Genomic DNA, 23061 nt, shown 5'->3' on the forward strand with positions numbered 1-23061 from the left:
TCTTCTTCTTCGTAACGCCACCCGTCGCATTCCGCCTGCTGCCTGTCTCTCCCCGCGTGAGCCCCGGGACGCTGGCGAGGGGACTGCCGCTGCGGGAGATCGGGCGGGGCAGACCGGCAGCCGGACGCGCTTGTTAGACGGTACACGTGGGGTGGAGTGAGTGAGTGCTCTGTGGTGTGTACTCTGTGGTGTGTAATCTGTGGGGTGGTGTGTACTCAGTGGTGTGTACTCTGTGGTGTGTAATCTGTGGTGTGTAATCTGTGGTGTGTATTCAGTGGCGTGTACTCTGTGGTGTGTGCTCTGGTGTGGTGTGTAATCTGTGGTGTGTGCTCTGTGGTGTGTACTCTGTGGTGTGTGCTCTGTGGTGTGGTGTGTAATCTGTGGTGTGTACTCAGTGGCGTGTACTCTGTGGTGTGTAATCTGTGGTGTGGTCTGCACTCAGTGGTGTGTAATCTGTGGTGTGGTGTGTACTCTGTGGTGTGGTGTGTACTCTGTGGTGTGTACTCAGTGGCGTGTAGTCTGTGGTGTGTAATCTGTGGTGTGTACTCTGTGGTGTGTACTCTGTGGTGTGGTGTGTACTCAGTGGTGTGTACTGTGTGGTGTGTAATCTGTGGTGTGTACTCTGTGGTGTGGTGTGTACTCTGTGGTGTGTAATCTGTGGTGTGGTGTGTACTCTGTGGTGTGGTGTGTACTCAGTGGTGTGTAATCTGTGGTGTGGTGTGTACTCAGTGGTGTGTAATCTGTGGTGTGGTGTGTACTCTGTGGTGTGTAATCTGTGGTGTGTACTCTGTGGTGTGGTGTGTACTCAGTGGTGTGTAATCTGTGGTGTGGTGTGTACTCAGTGGTGTGTACTCTGTGGTGTGGTGTGTACTCTGTGGTGTGGTGTGTACTCTGGTGTGGTGTGTAATCTGTGGTGTGTACTCTGGTGTGTAATTTGTGGTGTGTACTCTGGTGTGTAATCTGTGGTGTGTACTCTGGTGTAGTGTGTACTCTGTGCTGTGTAATCTGTAGTGTGTACTCTGTGGTGTGTACTCTGGTGTGGTTTGTAATCTGTGGTGTGTACTCTGTAGTGTGTAATCTGTGGTGTGTACTCTGGTGTGGTGTGTACTCTGTGGGGTGTAATCTGTGGTGTGTACTCTGTAGTGTGTAATCTGTGGTGTGTACTCTGGTGTGGTGTGTACTCTGTGGTGTGTAATCTGTGGTGTGTACTCTGGTGTGTACTCTGGTGTGTAATCTGTGGTGTGTAATCTGTGGTGTGTAATCTGTGGTGTGTAATCTGTGGTGTGTAATCTGTGGTGTGTAATCTGTGGTATGTAGTCTGTGGTGTGTACTCTGTGGTGTGTAATCTGTGGTGTGTACTCTGTGGTATGTTATCTGTGGTGTGTACTCTGTTGTGTGTAATCTGTGGTGTGTAATCTGTGGTGTGTACTCTGTGGTGTGTACTCTGTGGTGTGTACTCTGTGGTGTGTACTCTGTGGTGAGGTGTGTAATCTGGGTGTGTACTCTGTGGTGTGTACTCTGTGGTGTGTACTCTGTGGTGCGTAATCTGTGGTGTGTACTCAGTGGTGTGTACTCTGTGGTGTGTACTCAGTGGTGTGTACTGTGTGGTGTGTAATATGTGGTGTGTACTCTGTGGTGTGTACTCTGTGGGGTGTACTCTGTGGTGTGTAATCTGTGGTGTGTACACTGGTGTAGTCTTTACTCAGTGGTGTGTACTCTGTGGCGTGTACTCAATGATGCGGGCTGTACTCATTGGGGGTATACGCAGAGGTGTGTGTTGTGTGTGTGTGTCGGATGAACGTCATGTGCATGCCAAGGTGCTTTTGATTCGTGCGTACTCGCTCAACAACACTTGACCCAAAAGCATGCTGAGCCTTTACGGGGGGCCTTTTTTTGTTTGCTCATAATTGTATGTATGCATATGCATTTGTGCATGTGCGTGCGTGTGTGTACTCGTGTGTTTATTCGTATGTCTCTACGTGTGTATTTGCATACGTGTCGGTATCTAATTGTGTGTTTGTAGGCGCTCGCGAACAGCACTTGCCCCAACCGTCTGTTAAGGCTATTCGGGGGATCTTTGTCTTTGTATCTGGTGGGGTCGTGAACGAAGGTTCTTGAGCTGCCCGGATGACGCTGTCTCTTCTCTCCTCGGTTAATGTTCGTTCTTTTACTCATTCGTTCACTCGTTCATTCGCTCGTTCATTCACCCGGTAATGCAATCGTTCATTAATTCACGCGCCGTCCCTATCATCATGGCCGTGCACTTTGACATCTATCCATTAATTCATTCATTCACTCATTCGCTATTCCACTCGTTCGTCACATCATTCCGCGCGTGCATCCATTGCATCATTACGCATTGGTCACCGTGGTAATTTCATGGTATTATCAGCAGCGTGGCAGACGTGCCGAGACGGTGGCAGTCGCAGGAGGAGTCGTAATGCGATGTGTCGCTTTTCAAAAGACATTCATCGATTGCGGTAATTAAATAAGGTCGGGGCGAGTTATTTAAATACGGACCGTACACATAACCACCGCATAGTTTATTTATTTCTTTCCTGATCAAGCATAATGTTTGCCAGGCATGCAGGTACATATATGTGTGTGTGTGGTCTGTATTTATATACAGCTCGGTAGAGGTCGGCTCGTCACGAAACCAAAACACATTTTTAGCTTCAGTATTTATAACGGTTTCTAATTCTAAACCACGAGGGTGTGTGAGTGTGTCTGTGAGTCTGAGTGTGTGAGTGGGTGGGTGAGCGTACGTGTGTGTGTCTGTGAGTGAGTGTGTGAATGTGCGTGTGTGAGTGGGTGAGTGTGTGTGTGAGCATGTCTGTGTGTGTGCGTCAGTGAGTGTGAGTCTGTGAGTGTGAGTCTGTGAGTGAGTGTGTGAATGTGCGTGTGAGTGAGTGGGTGAATGTGTATGTGAGTGAGTGGGTGAATGTGCGTGTGAGTGTGTGAGTGCACGTGTGTGAGTGCGAGTGTCAGTGATCATTAATCGCTGTATGAATATCAGCTTAACAACCGCCAATGTATATACTTCGTCTATCTCCACCAATGTCTACATATATAGGTATACACGCGTATGCACGGTGATAATAACCCTTACATACATGTTTATAGTCTACAAAAAGCACCCCTATACGTTTATAAATATTAAATAGTGGTGGCCGACTGCTTTCTTTGATTTATAAACACAGCAACAGATGTATTATTGTTGCGGACTTGCGGTTTAGAGGGCTCGCGGAGAATTCGCGATCTGTGAAAAACAAGCGCATATCTGTTTGTTATATAACGATGTCGGAAACGATGATGACGGTGATGATAACGACGGGAGGTTATAATTGCAGGTGTTGATTTTGATAATAGAGAGATATGTCGGCCGTGGTGATGATCACGACGATGATGATGATGATCGTGATAATTATAAGCGTAGAAATTCATGATGACGATTATGATGATAGACACGTGCTGGTCGTGGTGACGTTAATCGTGATGATGATCTTTGATGATTAAAGTGATGACGACAGTGATGATGTAGTGTGGATAAATAGTAACGGATGATGATGAGTAAGATAATTGGAATTGTTCGTTATGTATTACTGTAAGGTGTAATTGTCTTGACTGGTTCTGTCTTGAAATGCCTTTTGTCGACGCGATATGAATCCCAGGAACTGCTGCTGTTCGTGATGACGATTGCGTGCGGTGGATACAACTGTGTGTGGTGGTGATCGTGATCATAAACAGTATTCGTAGTTATGATGATGATTCTTGGAAGAGGTGTTCGTAATGACGTTGTTGTGATGATGGTGGTGGTGTATAGTGGATACATCATTAGTGATACTGATGATGATGATGGTGGTGGTGTATAGTGGATACATTATTCGTGATGATGCCGATACTGGTGATGATGATGGTCTATAGTGGATACATTATTAGTGATACTGGTGATGATGATGATGGTGGTGGTATATAGTGGATGAATTATTCGTAATGATGCTGATACTGATTATGATGATGGTGGTGGTGGTATATAGTGGATACATCATTAGTGATACTGGTGATGATGATGGTGGTATTGTATAGTGTATAAATTATTCGTTATGATGCTGATACTGGTGATGATGATGATGGTGGTGGTGTATAGTGGATGAATTATTCGTAATGATGCTGATACTGATTATGATGATGGTGGTGGTGTTTCGTGGATACATCATTAGTGATGATGGTGATAACGTCTCATTGTACTAACAACACAAACTCGACGGATTATCTCTGTCACTCTCCACATCGCTTACGATATCCGTTCCACTGCGAAGTCTGAACCAGCATGTGTGCTCACGCGAGTATCTATTTATTAACGTGCAGCGACAGCATTTGATTTACTTGTTACGAGCAAAATCAAACGATCGAAAACTCGTCGTGGGAATCCCATTGTGACGAGCACACCGCAAACCACGTGGGGAGGGGTATCGGGGATTTTAAAACCACGTGGCGATATATTTATTGACCGGGAGATTTAAACAACAACAACAACAAAAAGCCACATGGCCGTGCCTCCGTTATAACACGTGCCTCCGTTACAATGTGTGTCTCCGTTATAATGTATGCCACCATTACAACGCGTGCCTCCATTAAAACGCGTGCCTCCGTTACAACGCGTGCCTCCATTATAACGTGTGCCTCCGTTACGACGTGTGCGTCCGTTATAATGTGTGCCTCCGTTACGACGTGTGCCTCCGTTACAACGCGTGCCTCCGTTATAACGTGTGCCTCCGTTACAACGCACGCCTCCATTATAACGTGTGCCTCCGTTACGGCGTGTGCCTCCGTTATAACGTGTGCCTCCGTTACAACGCGTGCCTCCGTTACGACGTGTGCCTCCGTTACAACGTGTGCCACCGTTATAACGCGTGCCACCGTAATAACGTGTGCCTCCGTTATAACGCTTGCCTCCGTTATAACGTGTGCCTCTATTATAACGCGTGCCTCCGTTATAACGTGTGCCTCCGTTGCAACGTGTGCCACCGTTATAACGCGTGCCACCGTTATAACGTGTGCCTCTGTTATAATGCGTGCCACCGTTATAATGCGTGCCACCGGTATAACGCGTGCCTCTGTTATAACGCACGCCTCCGTTACAACGCGTGCCTCCGTTACAACACGCGCCTCCGTTATAACGCACGCCTCCGTTACAACGCGTGCCTCCGTTACAACGTGTGCCTCCGTTACAACGCGTGCCTTCGTTACAACGCGTGCCTCCGTTATAACGCACGCCTCCGTTACAACACGTGCCTCCGTTACAACGCGTGCCTCCGTTACAACGCGTGCCTCCGTTACAACGCGTGCCTCCGTTATAACGCGTGCCTCCGTTACAACGCGTGCCTCCGTTATAACGTGTGCCTCCGTTATAACGTGTGCCTCCGTTACAACGCGTGCCTCCGTTACAACGCGTGCCTCCGTTACAACGCGTGCCTCCGTTATAACGCGTGCCTCCGTTATAACGTGTGCCTCCGTTATAACGCGTGCCTCCGTTACAACGCGTGCCTCCGTTATAACGCGTGCCTCCGTTATAACGTGTGCCTCCGTTATAACGTGTGCCTCCGCTACAGCGTGCGATCCCCCAGAGAGTCCAACGCAAACCACAACATAATGAAGATAAATTTGGCAAACACGTTCGTCGCTGATAATAACAGCAACACTGTATGTCCCTTATGTATAGCAAAATATATATATATAAACACACACATTTGACATATATATACGTGTCATAGGTGACGTTTAGATGCAATCGTTTCTTCATCACCGTAAATAGATAGAGGGGTCGGGGTGGGGGCAGTGAGAATGTGAATTTGGTATAATCCGGACACGAAATCTCCCGCGATCATCACAAGACGATGTGGGGGGGTAAGGATGGCGAGAGAGAGGGGGGGGGGGGCAGGGGGGAGATGGGGGGGGGGTAGGTGGGGAAATCGCCGAGTCACGACTAATTGTGCCATTGCAGTCTTCGCGATCTTAAACGCGGTTGTTTAATTCCCGTCAGATTTTTCGCGAAATCGTGGTGCCGTCTTCATTGCCAGCAATGGAGCAAACGGGCGAAACGAAATTTTTGAAGAATTTCGTCAAGGTGAGAGACGACCTTACCTTACCCCGATCGCAGTGGCGATTTCCCCACCACATGCTTGTGATAGGGGGGCAGGGGGTGCAGGGGGGGGGCAGCCACCGATAGAGAATTCAACCCCCCCCCCCGTCTAAATCAATTGTTCGGATAGCAACAGTTGGCAACAGCTACAGAAGCTGCCGCTGCTGCTGCCGCTGCTGCTGTGAGTGAATGGGGGATGGAAGCGCGTCTGTGCTGCGGTTGCCACCTGTCCCGGTTTTCCCCAGGACCCAATTTGTTGTTGATGTTGTTGATATTGTTGTTGTCGTCGCTTGTTGTTCGTCTGTGAAGTCTTCCCGGGACGTTTAAAAAGTCACGATTATTTCGTTGGGCAGGTTGCGTAACAAACAGGCTGGTAGGAATAATACTTAGTACCGGTACAGAGATATCGACCAGGTATAGAGGAGTTAAAGAAAAAATGACTGTATTCTAGTGTAACGTTAATTAAAAGTGTTTGTTTTGACAAGAAACGCTGTGAGATTTAAAGACTCGTAGTCTTTCATTTCCAACACCACCCTCAACACCACCCCTCCCACGGACGGACGGACGGACGGACGGACACATTAATCTATTGGTGGTCTGGTCCACTTCGTTCCTACCAGTATAACCATACTTCACCACTCAACATAATGTCGTGCTACTACCTGTATGGGGTTTTCCCTTCTTCGGCTATTGTGAGATATTCGTCGTCCCGTGACGTGTCCCCGATTCGTGTAGCTCAGAGGTGGCAACCCGCGTGCATGTGTGCGTGTGTGTGTGGGGAGCGGTGGCGCAGCAGTTAGCGCACTGCACTACGAACCAAAGCTACCCGAGTTCGATTCCCGCTTACGGACAACGTCGGTGACGATTAATTATCTGAACCGATCCTGGGCATCCCCGAGTTCGACTCAGCCTCAAATGCCTACCTGGTGCGGTGTGTAAACATCGTCACTGGGGGAGACAAAGGCGGCCGGGCGTGGTGCTGGCCACCCACCCCCTCGTGTGCTTGTGCCAGCCTAAATAGGGGCTCGCTAAAAGCACTTGCCCCAACAGTCTGTTAAAGACTCTATGGGGGATCTTTGTCTTTGTATGTTCGGGGAGCGGTGGCACGATAGTTGACGCACTACGCCACAAACCCAGCGACCTCAATTCGACTCGTGGAAAGCGATATCCGAACCGATCCAGTGGTTCCCTCCCTCTAGGTCGACTCAGCCTTAAGTACCTTGTGCGGCGTAGTAATATCAGCATTTGGGAGACAAAGGCGGCCGGGCGTGGTGCTGACAACAACACTCGCTTAATAGGTGCTCGCTAAGAGCACTTGCCCGTTACATGCTACACGGGGGACCTTTGTCTTTGTGCGGTCAACTAAGGGCATCATGTTCGTGATGGTGTTGGGATGCAATGCGCTGACCTGTGATGCTTCTGTGTGTCTGTGTCTCTGTATCTGTGTCTCTGTGTCTCTGTGTCTCTGTGTCTGTGTGTCTGTATCTGTGTGTGTATCTGTATGTACGTGTCTTTGCTGTGTGTCTGTGTGTGTGTCTGTGTCTCTGTGTCTGTGTGTGTGTCTGTGTGTCTGTGTGTGTGTCTGTGTCTCTGTCTCTGTGTGTGTATCTGTGTATCTGTGTGTCTGTGTGCCACGGCGCGTGTCTCTCTGCGCGTGTCTTTGTTCGCGTGTGCCTCTCTGTTCCAATGGGCGGATGTGTGCCTGTGTGTGTCTGTGTGTGTCTGTGTGTTCCAACGTTTCCTCTGCGTGTGTCCCTGTGTCCCCGTCTGTCCGTGTCCACACGTGTCTGTGTCCGCCTGGATGTTTCTGTCTCTACGTGTGTGTCCGTGTCTCTCTGTATCTGCGTCTTTTTATCTCTCCGTCCGCTTGTGTCTTACCGTGCGTGTCCCCATTCCTCCGTGTCCCCTTGTCCACATCTTTTTATCTCCGTGTCTCCATATCCCTTTGTCTCCTATCCCCGTGTCTCATATTCCCGTGTCCACGTGTTTTCTATCCCGGTGTCTCATATCCCCATGGTGCCCCCGTGTCCCCGTGTCCCCGTGTCTCCTCTTATCCCCGTGTCCCCGTGTCCCCGTGTCCCCGTGTCCCCGTGTCTCCGTGTCTCCTCTTATCCCCGTGTCCCCGTGTCTCCTCTTATCCCCGTGTCCCCGTGTCCCCGTGCCCGCGTGTCCCCGTGTCCCCATGTCTCCTCTTATCCCCGTGTCCCCGTGTCCGCGTGTCCCCGTGTCCCCGTGTCTCCGTGTCTCCGTGTCCCCTTGTCTCCGTGTCCGCGTGTCCCGTGCCCCCGTGTCTCCGTGTCTCCTCTTATCCCCGTGTCCCCGTGCCTCCGTGTCCCCGTGCCCGCGTGTCCCCATGCCCCCGTGCCCCCGTGTCCCCGTGCCCCCGCCAGGCCACAGCGGCGTGAACCAGCTGGGCGGGGTGTTCGTGAACGGGCGGCCGCTCCCCGACTCCACGCGCCAGAAGATCGTGGAGCTAGCGCACAGCGGCGCGCGGCCCTGCGACATCTCGCGCATCCTGCAGGCGAGCGCCGCCTCGGCCCCGAGCACCAACAAACCCACCACTATCACCACCACCAGCACCACTATCACCACTACTACCACCACCACTACCACCACCACCAATCCCACCACCACCAGCACCACTACCACCACCACCAACCCCACCACCACCACTACCACCACCACAAAGCCCACCACTACCACCACCAACCCCCCACCACCACCACCACCACTAACCCCACCACCACCACCACCACCAACCCCACCACTATCATCACCACCAACTCCACCATCACCTCCACTACCACCACCAGGAACAACCCCACCATTACTACCACCAGGACCAACCACACCATTACCACCACCACCAACCCCACCACCACCAACTCCACCATCACCTCCACTACCATCACCAACTGCCACCATCACTTCCACCATCATCACCTCCACCATCATCACCTCCACAATCAGCTCCATCATTATTACTTCCACAACCACCACCACCAACTACACTATCACCTCCATCACCAACTCCACCAAAACCACCTCCACCATCATCACATCCACTACCACCACCATCACCTACACCACCACTATCACCAATACTAACTCCACCACTACCACCACCATCATTATCGTCTTCACCACCACCACCAACTCCACCAGTATCTCCCATCTCCAGCAACACCAGCATCACCACAAACACCGCAACATAATCATCGCCGAGAACAGACAACAGCAACTACGACCACCACCAAACCCACCACTATCACCACCACTATCACCACTATCACCACCACCACCTTCACCACTATCACCACCACCAACTCCCCCTCCATAAAATATACCATCATCTCCACTACCACCAACTCCACCATCATCCCCACCATCACCATCACTATCACCACCACTACCTCCACCGTCAACTCCACCCCCAATAACTACACCACCACCACCTCCTCCAACTCCACACCAACCGGTAGCGACTACAGCAACGCCACCACCAGCAGCAGCAGCTCCATCAACTACCACAACCAACAACAACTTTACTACGGACAGGAATTACACCACCATCGATAACTCCGCCACCATCACTAACAAGAAGCCACTGGAGCTATGCACTTTAAATCATCGAGATTGAAACCTCACTTCTTTAGAACGGTTCTTTTTGTGTGTTTAGATTGCTGTCCTTCCCCCGCACCTTCGATTAGTACAGTTGGCTACGTACGGTGCGAAAGGAGTTCTACATACGTACATACACCACCAAAGACAAAGAACCCCCGTATGGCGTCAACAGATTTTTTGGGGCAAGTGCTGTTAGCGAGCATCTGTGAAGCTTGGCACGGCACACAGGAGGGTGGGTGGCCAGTACCACGCCCGGCCGCCTTTGTCTCCCTAGTGGCGATGTTTACACACAACCACACCAGGTACTCATCTGAGGCTGAGTCGACCTAGCGGAGGCCCAGGACCAGTTCAGATAATCGTAACTGGGGTCGCCGGGTTTGTAGCGCAGCATAGCGCTACACTGCTGCTCCCCGCACCACAACAACCACCAAAGCCAACACCACCACGGCAGATACTCCTGCCTAATCAGCACAATCGTTATCAAATCAATAATTTGGAAACCATAATTGGTACTAATGAAAGGTAGTTGAGTAATGGTGGAGGTAGTGGGGTGGTGGTGGCAGTTAAGTGGTGGTAATGGAGGGTTGTGGTAGTGTAGTGAGGGTGGTTGGTTGTGGAGTGGTGGTGGTAGTGGAGGTGGCAGTGGCATGTGGTAGTGATGAAAGCACGATGTAACACAATTTTTGTTCCTGGGAAGTCAGTGTTATTTCGTAATTGCTTATGCCTCAAAAGTACAGAAAATGGCTATTATTCCCCACAAACTTGGCTTTTGTGACCAGGACAGTGATATTTTGAAATTTACCAATTTTAAATGAGAACAAGGGCGAATTTGTGTCTTTTTATTCACATAAAGTCATAAAAAAAACATATGAATACAAAATAACATGTACTTATACTAAAGTAGTAAAAAATTACTACAAAAGATTTGGAAGTGAGTAGTTTTTCGAGATTTACGATTATACTGTAAATCACTTTCACTAATCCGTCCCGAAATGTAGTCTCCCATCATGTTCTCCATATACTGTCCTTGGTAGCGGCGTTCAAAGTCCAGTATATCCTGGTGGAAGCGCTCGCCTTGCTCCTCCGTGTACGCTCCCATGTTATCCTTGAATTTATCAAGATTAACATCAAGGAAATGGACTTTTGAGGGACATCCTACAGCCCATTGTGCCGTAATTCTTCACCAGTCTCAACCAGCTCCACATAGTTTTCGACATTGTGATTGCCCAGGAAGCCACGAACCACTGCGACAAAGCTGTTCCAAGCCGCTTTCTCCTTACTAGTGAGCTTCTTGGGGAATTCATTTTGCACTCCAGGATCTTCTTCATCTGTGGTATGACGAAGACACCGGCTTTGACCTTTGCCTCAGACAGCTTAGGGAAGAAGTCTTGAAGGTACTTGAAGGCTGCCGACTTCTTATCTACAGCTCTAACAGATTGTTTAATAAGGCCCAATTTGATGTGCAGTGGTGGCATCAGCACCTTCCGGGGGTCCACCAGTGGCTCCCACTTGACGTTGTTCCTCCCCACAGAGAACTCGGTCCACTGTGGCCAGTCCCGCCTGTGGTAGTGTGCCTTGGTGTCTAAATATTCTGTAGTCATTTTTGTATTACTTTAGTATAAATACATGTTAATTTTGATTCATATATAGTTTTTTTCTGAATTTATGTGAACGAAAAGACACAAATTTGCCCGTTTTCTCATTCAAAATAGGTACATTTCAAAATATCACTGTCCTGGTCAAAAAAGCAATGTTTGTGGGGAATAATCTCAATTTTCTGTACTTTTGAGGCATAAGCAATTAGGAAAGAACACTTACTACCCAGAAACAAAACTATTATTGTTATACAGTGTAGTTGAGCGGAGTGGTGGTTTTAGTGGAGTGGTGGTGGAAACTGAGTGGTGGTGGCAGTGGAGTGGTGTTGATTGTAGTTGAGCAGAGTGGTGGTGGAGTGGTGTTGATTGTAGTTGAGCAGAATGGTGGTGGTGGAGTGGTATTGATTGTAGTTGAGAATGGTGGTGGTGGTAGTGGAGTGGTGTTGATTGTAGTTGAGCAGAGTGGTGGTGGTAGTGGTGGTAGCGGAGTGGTGGTGGTGGAGTTGAGGGTGGTGGTAGTGGTGGCGGCAATGGCGTGGTGGTGGTCGTTGAGTGGAGTGGTGAAGGTCGTAGTGGAGTGGTGGTGGTAGCTGAGTGGTGGTGGCAGTGGAGTCGTGGTTATTGTAGTTGAGCCGAGTGTTGGTGGTGGTTGTGGTTGGTGGTAGTAGTGGTTGTGGTAGTGGAGTGGTGGTGGTCGTTGTGGTTGTGGTAGTGGAGTGGTGGTGGAGTTGAGGGTGGGCTCGAGGCGGGGTTGTGTTGATCCCCTCGCGTCTGATTATCCCCTTGCCCTGGCGAGGTGGGAGGCGGGGCAGGGCCGGAGGACGCCACGTGCGCCGGGTTCATTATAAATAACGACCCTCGGCGAGACTCGCGTCGAGAGGCCAGTTCATGAGAAGCATCAGAATCTTGTCCGGCGCTTTTATTATAGACACACACTCACTCACAGCGCTTCTGGTCAAAGCGCTCTACAAGAATTAATCATTTTGTGCGTGAGTTATTGGCCGTTCTGAATCGTCGTGCATTGGTTATTGGCTGATGGGGGGAAAGCGATGGGGGTTGAGTGTGTGGGGAGGGGAGGGGATGGCAAGGGAGGGCGATGAGAGGGGAAGGGATGGCTGGCGAGGTTGGTGAAGGGAAAGCGTGAGGATGGTGAAGGTTTTACGGATGCGGATAGGAAGAAGTAGAAGAATACGTTATTGAAAAAATATGTTGATGATGTGAGGTGGATGAATTGACGATGATGATGATGATGTTTGCGAGATAGTGATGACGATCTTCGCTGGATAAGTAACCCGTGATGTTGAGAATTGGTGGGTAAATTGATGATGATGTTGGCGACTGTTAGTGCTGATGATGTTTGGTGGATACATCATAAGTGATGGTGATGATGTGCATACGTCATTAGTGACGGTGGCGGTGGTGATGATCATCATCATTTGTGGTGTTTCAATTATTCGTGACGATCACGGTATGGAGTGGCAGTCATTGAACTTCAAGCGACAATTTTCAGGGTTCAAGTTTCTCAAAGTTTGTTTTGGCGGTAGGGGGCGATATCTGCTGCTGCTGTGTAGTAAACATCGCCACTGGGGAGACAAAGGCGGCCGGGCGTGGTGCTGGCCACCCACCTACCTCGTGTGCCGTGCCGACATTCATAGGTGCTGCTGCTCGCTAACGGCACTTGGCCCAATAGTCTGTTGAGGCGATACGGGGGACCTTTGTCTTTGTGATCCAAATCGAGTCGTTAAGCGGCGTGATTTTCGAATTTAGCGAATTTGTATCCGGAAACACAATGGCTTAGTCCAGTGGACTGGTCACGTGTGCACTGGTCACCTGTGGACAGGTCACGTGTAGTCTGGTCACATGTGGACAGGTCACGTGTGCACTGGTCACCTGTGGACAGGTCACGTGTGGTCTGGCCACCTGTGGACAGGTCACGTGTAGTCTGGTCACATGTGGACAGGTCACGTGTGTACTGGTCACCTGTGGACTGGTCACGTGTGTACTGGTCACCTGTGGACAGGTCACGTGTGGTCTGGTCACGTGTGGACAGGTCACGTGTGCACAGGTCACCTGTGGACTGGTCACGTGTGGACTGGTCACGTGTGGACAGGTCACGTGTGGTCTGGCCACCTGTGGACAGGTCACGTGTGCACTGGTCACCTGTGGACAGGTCACGTGTGCACTGGTCACCTGTGGACAGGTCACGTGTGGTCTGGCCACCTGTGGACAGGTCACGTGTGCGCTGGTCACCTGTAACCCTGGTTACCAGTGGACAAATGGCCGGTGCATCTCACCTGTCGTCTGCACCGTGATGCACTTACCAGGCGACTGCGCTGTCGTAGCTGCACCCAAAAAAAAAACCACACCCTTCGTTTCCCCACCACCACCCACCACCACCACCCACCACCACCACCGCAGGTGTCTAACGGCTGCGTGAGCAAGATCCTGGGCCGCTACTACGAGACGGGCTCCATCCGCCCGCGAGCCATCGGCGGCAGCAAGCCGCGCGTGGCCACGCCCGAGGTGGTGGGGAAGATCGCGCAGTACAAGCGGGAGTGCCCCTCCATCTTCGCGTGGGAGATCCGCGACCGTCTCCTCTCCGAGGGCGCCTGCACCAGCGACAACATCCCCAGCGTGAGTGGTGGGGGGAGGGGTGGGGGGAGGTGTGGGGGAGGGGTGGGGGGAGGGGTGGGGGAGGGGAGGGGTGAGGGGAGGGGTGGGGGGAGGGGTGCGGGGAGGTGTGCACCAGCGACAACATCTCCAGTGTGAGTGGGGGGAGGGGGAGGGGAAAATAAATTCACTGGGTGAGCGAGTGGGTAGGTGAGCGAGCGAGTGAATGGGTGAGTGAGCGGGTGGGCGAGCGAGTGGATGGACGGGCGAATGGGTGGGTGGGCGGGCGAGCGAGTGAGTGAGTGGGTGGGTGAGCGAGTGGGTGGGTGGACGAGCGAATGGGTGGGTGGGTGAGCGAGTGGGTGAGCGAGTGAGTGGGGGGCGAGCGAGTAAGTAGGTGGGTGGGTGAGCGAGTGGGTGGGTGGACGAGCGAATGGGTGGGTGGGTGAGCGGGTGGGTGGGTGAGCGAGTGGGTGAGCGAGTGAGTGGGGGGGCGAGCGAGTGGGTGAGTGAATGGGCGGGTGGGTGAGCGAGTGGGTGGGTGAACGAGTGGGTGGGTGAGTGAGCGAGTGGGTGGGTGGACGAGCGAGTGGGTGAGTGGACGAGCGAATGGGTGGGTGAGTGAATGGGCGGGTGGGTGAGTGAGTGGGTGGGTGAGCGAGTGGGTGAGCGAATGGGTGGGTGAGTGAATGGGCGGGTGGGCGAGCGAGTGGGTGGGTGGGTGAGCGTTGCACACCAGCGACATTATCCCCCAGCGTGAGTGGAGGACTCTGGCGTGGGTGGGGGAGTTCACAGAGACGCAGATAGACACAGACAGAGACAGACGCGGACGCAAGGTTATACAGAGACAATGTACAGAGAGATGCGCACGCGCACACAGAGACGTTTCTCGTCTCAATCGATCTGTGTACCCCGAGGGACGGGGCGTGGGTGGGTGGGTGGGTGAGGAGGTACCTGGGTCCTGTTGGTCGGATGATCATGAAGGACAAATGTGCGTTGAACTTAATTCTCACCGTATCTAGCCAACCTTGCTAATCGGAGGTGCGGGGGAAGGACAACAAACGACATCACGTGTGTCTGTCATGCCCCGCAGACACGCGCGTGTCTGCCCTGCGTGATGAAGGAAGGCCAGGCAATGCTCATGGCCTATACCCTGGCATGGAAGAGGCACTCATCCAGCGGTAGATGCTTGACAAAGCAGGCCTCCGTGTTGATGATTTTTGTTTTCATTTTCTTTAGTAACGCAACGGCTGTCACTGTTGTCGATGCCAACTTGGGTAGCTACATTCGCTGGACGTCTGTTGAATAAAAAAGTAATGAATAAAGAGCTTTACAGCTCATCCGATTCCTCCACTATGAATCGACATTCCGATTCTGTACATCCGGTGAGCGTGGAAGATTCCACCGGGACTCCCCACGCCGTCGGCAGGGCTTCAGAACGCATGCGCCGGGTTGATATCGCGAGCAATACTTCAATTAATTATTGATTCGTGGCGGAGGTCGAATGGGGGAGGGAGGTGAGGTCAGATCGCCGCGAACGAAACATTGTGTGTCGTAAACCCTTTCACCACCCGACACACAGCCGGCTGTAGCAGAGTTGGCACCGTGGTGAAACGAGCGTGCCGGTGACGGAGAGCAGTCGACAGGCACGTTTAACAATCGTTACATCATCTTCTTGGTTCTTTCGGTAAAGTCACGTAGAAGGGAAGTAGTAAAATAATGAAAATAAAACACAAATACCTGAGGACGGCTGCTTGCGTTGTGGCCGAAACGTCGTGAGAATTATTTTATTATGTTTTATTTTTATTATTTTATTACTTCCTTTCTACGTGACTTTACCGAAAGAACCAAGAAGATGAATCCCTGCAGTCACGAAAGCTTTAAATCGAAATTTTATCGTTACATCGTCACGTTTGTGCGCTTGTTGAGAGCTCGACTAAGTGGCTGCGTCGGGTGGAGGAGGGTGTACGACACACATTGCTGTTTTACTTCCCCCATCTGACCCCACATATTCGTTGTGAGCGGTTAGCGCTACGCTGCGCTACGAACCCCGGAGACCCGAGTTTTATTCCCGCTCACGGCCAACATCCGTGACGATTATCTGAACTGGTCCTGGGGCCCTGCCCCACGTACACTGAGCACCTGGTGTGCTGTGTAAACGTCGCCACGTGGAAGACAAAGGCGGCCGGGCTTGGCACTGCCCCCCCTCCCCCCCACCCCCTCGTGTGCCGTGCCGGCCTTCATAGGCGCTGCTCGCCAACAGCACTTGCCCCCAACATTCTGTGCAGGCTACACGGGGGACCTTTGTCTTTGGTGACTGTGGCATCGCGGCCGCTCTGTCGGCTCGACGCGCTGTTTCTTTGCGCGGAATAATCCGCCTCGACTGCTCAATAAAGAGCAACGCTAAATATTTAAGAGTCAATAAGCTATTAATGATGATAATGAAAATAAGAATAAATTCTGTGCATCTCCCCCCCCACCCAACTCCCCGCCCCTTATCCCCCCCCCCCCCCCACCATCTCCCCATTCCACTTGATCTAAAAAAATATATTACCTCGATAAAAAACACATTAATGCTCGCATCACGAGGCCGCGTACCCGAGCACATGTGCGTGGGCTGTCGGGACACATTAGTGTCACGTGCCGGGCCGAGCGGGGACGTGGAGGTGGAGGTAGAGGGGGGTGGAGGGGGCTGGAGGGGAGGGGTAGAATGGGAGGGGGGTGAGGTGCGTTCGGGGGGACAGGGGATGACGGGGAGGCAGGGGAGGGAGCAGGAGGGGATGCGTTAAGTGCGCCCGGCGATCGAACGAAGAGGAAAATAAGAACACGAATTTAATAATGAAAGGCTTCTTCGGTCGCTGGTAGGGTGATGTGAGTTGGTGTGTGTGTGGGGGAGTGGGTGAGTTGGTGGGTGGATGAGTGAGTGAGTTGGTTGGTGAGTGGTAGGGTGAGTGAGTGGGTGAGTGGTAGGGTGAGTGAATGGGTGAGTGGTAGGTTGAGTGAATTGGTGGGTGGATGGGTGAGTGAGTTGGTTGGTGAGTGAGTGGGTGAGTGGTAGGGTGAGTGAGTGGGTGGGTGAGTGGTAGGGTGAGTGAATGGGTGAGTGGTAGGTTGAGTGAATTGGTGGGTGGATGGGTGAGTGAGTTGGTTGGTGAGTGAGTGGGTGAGTGGTAGGGTGAGTGAGTGAGTGGGTGAGTGGTAGGGTGAGTGAGGGGGTGAGTGGTAGGGTGAGCAACAGCGACGAGCGGTGACCGCAGCTGCACCACCGCCGCGGTTACAAACAAACAAATAAACGAATGCGGATTGAAATCCCGTGCGGGGCAAATGAATGCGAACGTCAGTGAGCCGACATCACGAGTTTGTTTGTTGTTGTTGTTTGCAACTCTCACGCCCGCTCCCATACTTCCCCGTGGGCGGTGCCCCCCCCCCCCGCCCCCCGCCGCGTCACGAGGGGGTGCAACACCACTCGGTTAGTTACGTACGGTGCGAACGAAGTTCACCGTACGTACATACACGCAATGCAGTACAGACGGAGCAGTGGCCACCCCTAGAGTAGGGGAGCCAGGGGGGAGACGGTACCCCCATGAACGCCTCCTCCCCCCCCCTCCCTGTAGAACCAACGTGGTGAAGTATGGTTAAAAGTTAAGACCAAAAATCGCCCACGTGGCGTGGGTGGTGCGGGGGGGGTGTTCATCCAGCAGTGGATTTATATGGGCGGCTCCATGCGCTACATTGTCCACTCCACTCGCCTTCCCCATGTGCTGTCGCCACGGGGACTGCGTTTTATTCTCCCTGCAAGCAACCAGCTGAGCACATCGTGGTGATGACGACGACGATGTTGTTGTTGATGCTGTTGTTGTTGTACTTTGTTGAACTTCTTCCGCACCGTACGTAGCCAACCGTTCTCATCGGAGGTGAGGACGGTTGGGGGGGATGCCAACAAACTCATCACAGAAAGATGTTCTAAAGAAATACGTTTTCAATCTGGGTGAGTTAGAAGTTCATGGCTCCCCGTAGTGTCCTAATATGGGAAGGAGGCGCTTTGTAGAGAAGTTTTAACTCTTAAACTATTTTTATTGTAGCAGGTGAGGCCCACCGAGCCATGTAGCCCTTTTTGAGAAGCGACCTGGCCACAAATGATAGCACGACGAAGTGGCTTGTCACGTGGACATTTATAGCAGACAAATATTCTGAACGCGTGATGTTGATTCTAAATTTGGAGGGGAAAAATCGGAAGCCCGGGGAAAAATCCACGCGACCACGTGGAGATAGAGAGAGAGACACCGCAAACTCCAAATATACAGCAGGCTTCAGGGTCGAGATCGAACCCACGCCCTCCTGTAGACCAGGTGAGGTTGTTAACATCTCCTGGCCATCGTGATGATGATGAGAGAGAGAGAGACACGCAAACTCCAAATACACAGCAGGCGTCAGAGCCGGGTTCGAACCCACGACTTCCTGTAGACCAGGCGAGGTAGTTAACATCTCCTGGTCACCGCGGCGACATTGCACGGGGCGTGCCGGGCACTGCCATTTCGCAGAGGAATCGACCAAACGTCCCCACGCAGTCCCAAGAGCCAGGCTCTCCTGGAGACCACGCACCGCAGCCGATGCACAGGGGTGGTCGCGACCGACGGCCCATCCACAGTGGAGTGCGGACAGGGGACCGGATTAACCCGGAGGCGGTGTAGCCCTCCTCGAAGGCCCTCTGTTCCGCAATTGAAGTAACAGCTGAGCGGACGTAGCGCGGCCATCGGAAGAAAAAATAAATCGTATATTTTTATTTGAATTACGGTGACAGCGTTCGTGCACTTTGCCAAAAGCTGGGAACAAAAAAAAATGTTGGTTTGAATAATTGAGTGGAGTGAGTGATTTATGCTTTTCTCCATCCACCTTCCGACTCCTCCACTCTCTCCCGATGTCATCATCACACGCCCATGCACGGACCTGCACTCACGCACGCACCTGCACTCACGCACGCACCTGCACTCACGCACACACCTGCACACACCTGGACTCTCCTAAAATGCACACACACACCGAATTCGCACGCCTATGCCTCACTCACACACACCCCATATCACAAAAAGCAAATACAAAGATCCCCGTATAGCCTTAACAGACTGTAGGGGCAAGTGCTGTTAGCGAGCAGCACATATGAAGGCCGGAACGGTATACGATGGGGTGGGTGGCAAGCACCACGCCCGACCGCCTTTGTCTCCCCAATGGCGATGTTTACACACCGCGCCAGGTACTTATTTGAGGCTAAGTCGACCTAGGGGAGGCCCAGGTCCGGTTTCAGATAATCATCACCGGTGTTGGCCGCGAGCGGATAATCGAACCCGGGTCGCCAGGTTCGTAGCGCAGCGCGCTAACCGCTGCACCACCGCTCCCCCACACACCAAACACTCCCCACCCACACCTGACAACCCCCTCCCCACATCCCTGCTCTGCCCCCCCCACCCCCCCAGGTGTCGTCCATAAACCGCGTGCTGCGCAACCTGGCGAGCGAGAAGCAGCCCATGGGAGCGGAGGGCGTCTACGACAAACTGCGCATGCTCAACGGGCAGCAGCAGCAGCAGCCTGGGGCCGGCTGGGGAGCCCGGCCCGGGTGGTACCCGGGCGCGGCTCTCCCGGGACAGCAGGGGCCAGGTGGGTGGTGGGGGGGGGGGGTGTGGGGGGTGTGGGGGGGTGTGGGGGGGGAGGGAGGGGAGGGGGTGGGGGAGAGGTGGGGTGGTGGGGGAGAGGGGGGGGGAGAGGGGGGGAGAGGGGGGTTGGGGAGGAGTGATCAGATGTGTTGGTGAGAGGGGGGGAATCAGGTGTGGTGGGGTGAGGGAAAGGGGGGGGAGTGATCAGGTGTGTGTTGGTGAGAGGGAGGGGGAGTGGTGGGGTGGGGGAGAGGGGTGGGGAGAGGGGGGGTGAGGGAGGGGGGGGAGTGATCAGGGTGTGTGGTGAGAGGGGGGGAGTGGTGGGGTGGGGGAGAGGGGTGGGGGAGAGGGGGGGTGAGGGAGAGGGGGGGGGAGTGATCAGGTGTGTGTTGGTGAGAGGGGGGGGAGTGGTGGGGTGGGGGAGAGGGGTGGGGGAGAGGGGGGGTGAGGGAGGGGGGGGGGAGTGATCAGGTGTGTTTTGGTGAGGGGAGAGGTGGATAGGAGGGAGTGGGGGGGGGATCAGGTGTGGTGTGGTGGGGGAGAGGGGGGGGGTGATCAAGTTAATGTTGGGGGGGGAGGGGGGAGACGTGGGTCGAGGGGAGATGGGGGAGGAAGAGGGTTCAGGTGGGGGGGGGGAGGTTATCGGGGAGGAGGAGGGGCCAGGTGGAGATGGAGGGGGGTCACGTGGGGAGGAAGGGAGATGTATGTAAGTTGAACTTCGTTTGCACCGTACGTAGCCAACCGTGCAAATCGGAGATGGGGTGTGGAGCGGTGGTACAACGGTTAGCGTGCTGCGCTACGAACCCGGCGACCCGAGTTCGATTCCCGCTCATTGCCACCAAACACCCAGTTACGATTATCTGAATCGGTCCTGGGCCTCCCCTAGGTCGACTCAACCTCAAATGAGTACCGGGTGCTGTGTGTAAAACATCGCCACTGGGGAGACAAAGGCGGTCCACCCGGAGGAAAACACGCGCCTTGCGCGAGGGGGGTGGGGCGGTAACGCTACATCCCCGTACAGATGGAAACAGACGGTGATTAGTCCGCACTTTGCTGTTCCGCCTTCTCCTGGCGAGCCAGGGAACGGCTCTTCCTCGATGCACGTTATGTGGTGCCAGATCGGAGCAAAATGATTTGAGCAAAGCGATACAAGGTACTGGCTGACTCCTCCGGGGCATTCCCCCTCCACATTTAGAATCAACGCGTTCAGAGGATTTGGCTGCTGCTATTAAAACAAAAATTCCCACGCGATGATGATGATTGGCCACCCCGACGTCGAGCTATCATTTGTGATTGCCAGGTCGCGTCCCAAAACGAATTACATGGAAAAATAAAAATATTTTTTTATAGTTTTAGTTTAGTGTATCGGGACTCCCCTAGGTCGACTCAGCCTCTAACGAGTACTCACATTGCACCGTCACTAGGGAGACAAAGCGGCCGGGGCGTGGCACTGGCCACCCACCCCCTCGTGTGTGCCGTGCCAGGCTTCATTTGTGCTCGCGAACAGCACTTGCCCCAAAACGTATGGTGAGGCTATAGGGGGGATCTTTGTCTTTGTTCTGTATATGTTTACGTGCGTGTGTGTTCGGAGTCGGCGTGCGTCGTGTATCTGCCAGGTGCGTTCCCAAAGGTGCGCGCTTCACTGTAAATCCCCAGGTACGACGCTCCGAGCCCTTGGGCGTGTGCAGGTGTACGTCAGGCGTGTGTCTGTGTGTGCCTGTTGGGAGCGGTGGCGTAGCGGTTAGCGTGCCGCGCTACGAACCCGGCGAGTTCGATTCCTGCTCACGGTCATCTAACAGCCGTGGTGATTATTTGAACTGGTCATGGACCTCCCCAAGGTCGACTCAACCTTAAATGAGTACCTGCTGCGACAAACATCAACACTGGAGAGACAAAGGCGACCGGGCGTGGTGTGGACCACCCACGACATCGTGTGTACCGTAGGCGCGCCTCTACTTGGGCCAACACTCTGTCGAACGCTATACGGGGGGTGGGACCTTTATCGTTGTAGTGTCTAGATGTACACAAGTGTGTGTATATCTGCAGGTGTGTGTGTACAAGTGTGTGTGTGTACAAGTGTACACACACGTGTGTGTGTGTGTGTACAAGTGTGTGTGTGTGTACGTGTGCACGTACACGCGTGTGTGTGTCCGATGGGGCTTGCTGTCTCGCAGAGGTAATTAGCGCTGCGAATCCACGCAGCACCCAGAGGCGGCTCTCTAATGACTCCGCATGTAGCGTCACCCCCCCCCCCCCCTCTTAATTCCCCCCACCATCTCCTCGACCCCTCTCTGCCAACCTCCCCCCCCCCACCATTGCTCCCCCTTCGCCCGGGGGGCGCACCGAGACCCCCGGTGTACTCGCTGGAGGGGGTCTTGGGGGACAGACGCACACCCCGCAGATTCGGCGTGTTTGGAAGCGTGGTGCCGAGCGAGGGGGGGATGTTGAAGCGACGGGGATTTGGGGGAGGGGACGGGGACGGGGGGGACGGGGAGGGAGGCAGGGGAGGGAGGCAGAGGAGGGGGTGGGTGAGTTTTGATGAGGTAGAAGGCACGAGGGGATCAGGAGACAGGGTGACGCACGTGACTGTGCGTGTGTGTGTTTATTAGCGGCGGTGCAGTGGGGAGCGCTACACTGCGCTACGAACCTGGCGACCCGGGTTCGATTCCCGCTCACGGCCAACACCGGTGACGATTAATTGAGCCGGTCCTGGGGCCTCCCCTAGGTCGACTCAGCCTCAAATTAGTACCTGGGGCGGTGCGTAAACATCCCCACTGGGGAGATAATGACGTGTATGGTAAACTGGACTCCCATAGTAAACTGGACTCCCATGGTAACCTCCCACGCCTGCGAACTAAACCAGAAGTATTACATTTGACATCGTGACGACGAAGCGAGTGCCTCACCCCCCCCCCCCCTAAGTGCGGGGCCCAGGGCGATCGCCCCGATTCGCCGTGTACCCTGGGGACGTTCGTTCCGGGGTGGCTCGTCAGGCGGCTGACCTACTGAGTGAGTGAAGGGGAGGGCAAGGGGAGGGCAAGGGGAGGGCAAGGGGAGGGCAAGGGGAGAGGGATGGGGATCAGAGGGGACGAGAGAAAGCAGTGAAACACAGTTGCAGCACGGGCGAGTGGTGGAGAGTTCTCACACGAATCTCTCCATGATCCGCCAACCCTGGCCAGTATAAATAAACAAACGAGCAAATATAAAAAAATATATAGCCACGCAAAGACAAAGATCTCCAACGTATAGCCTCAACATACTTTTGGGGCAAGTGCTGTTCGCGAGCACCGATGGAGGCTGGCACGGTACGGGAGGGGGTAGGGTGGCCTCAATCTTCATAGACCCGGGCTATGAAGATCGTGGTGGTGGTGGGGGGGGGGGGTAGCGGGGGGGGGGTAGCGGGGGGGGGGCAACATTGCCCAGCCCCCCCCCCCCCCCGTTT

General features: G+C 53.4%; 1 protein-coding gene across 2 annotated transcripts in view; it reads left to right on the forward strand.

The window, feature by feature from the left end:
- Nucleotides 1-23061, forward strand: part of LOC133350186 (paired box protein Pax-6-like) — an 86438-nt gene that overhangs the window by 52478 nt on the left and 10899 nt on the right. Inside the window, exons 3-6 of one of the 2 annotated variants that reach the window (XM_061564281.1) lie at nt 6044-6127; nt 8533-8663; nt 13780-13995; nt 19443-19623. In XM_061564281.1, coding sequence (XP_061420265.1) covers nt 6044-6127; nt 8533-8663; nt 13780-13995; nt 19443-19623 — 612 coding nt within the window. The remainder of the gene's footprint in view (nt 1-6043; nt 6128-8532; nt 8664-13779; nt 13996-19442; nt 19624-23061) is intronic. The other variant, XM_061564282.1, reaches the window with a different exon arrangement.

Source organism: Lethenteron reissneri, chromosome 33 (assembly GCF_015708825.2).
Source record: "Lethenteron reissneri isolate LAM-NWPU_2019-01 chromosome 33, ASM1570882v1, whole genome shotgun sequence".
Lineage (NCBI taxonomy): Eukaryota > Metazoa > Chordata > Hyperoartia > Petromyzontiformes > Petromyzontidae > Lethenteron > Lethenteron reissneri.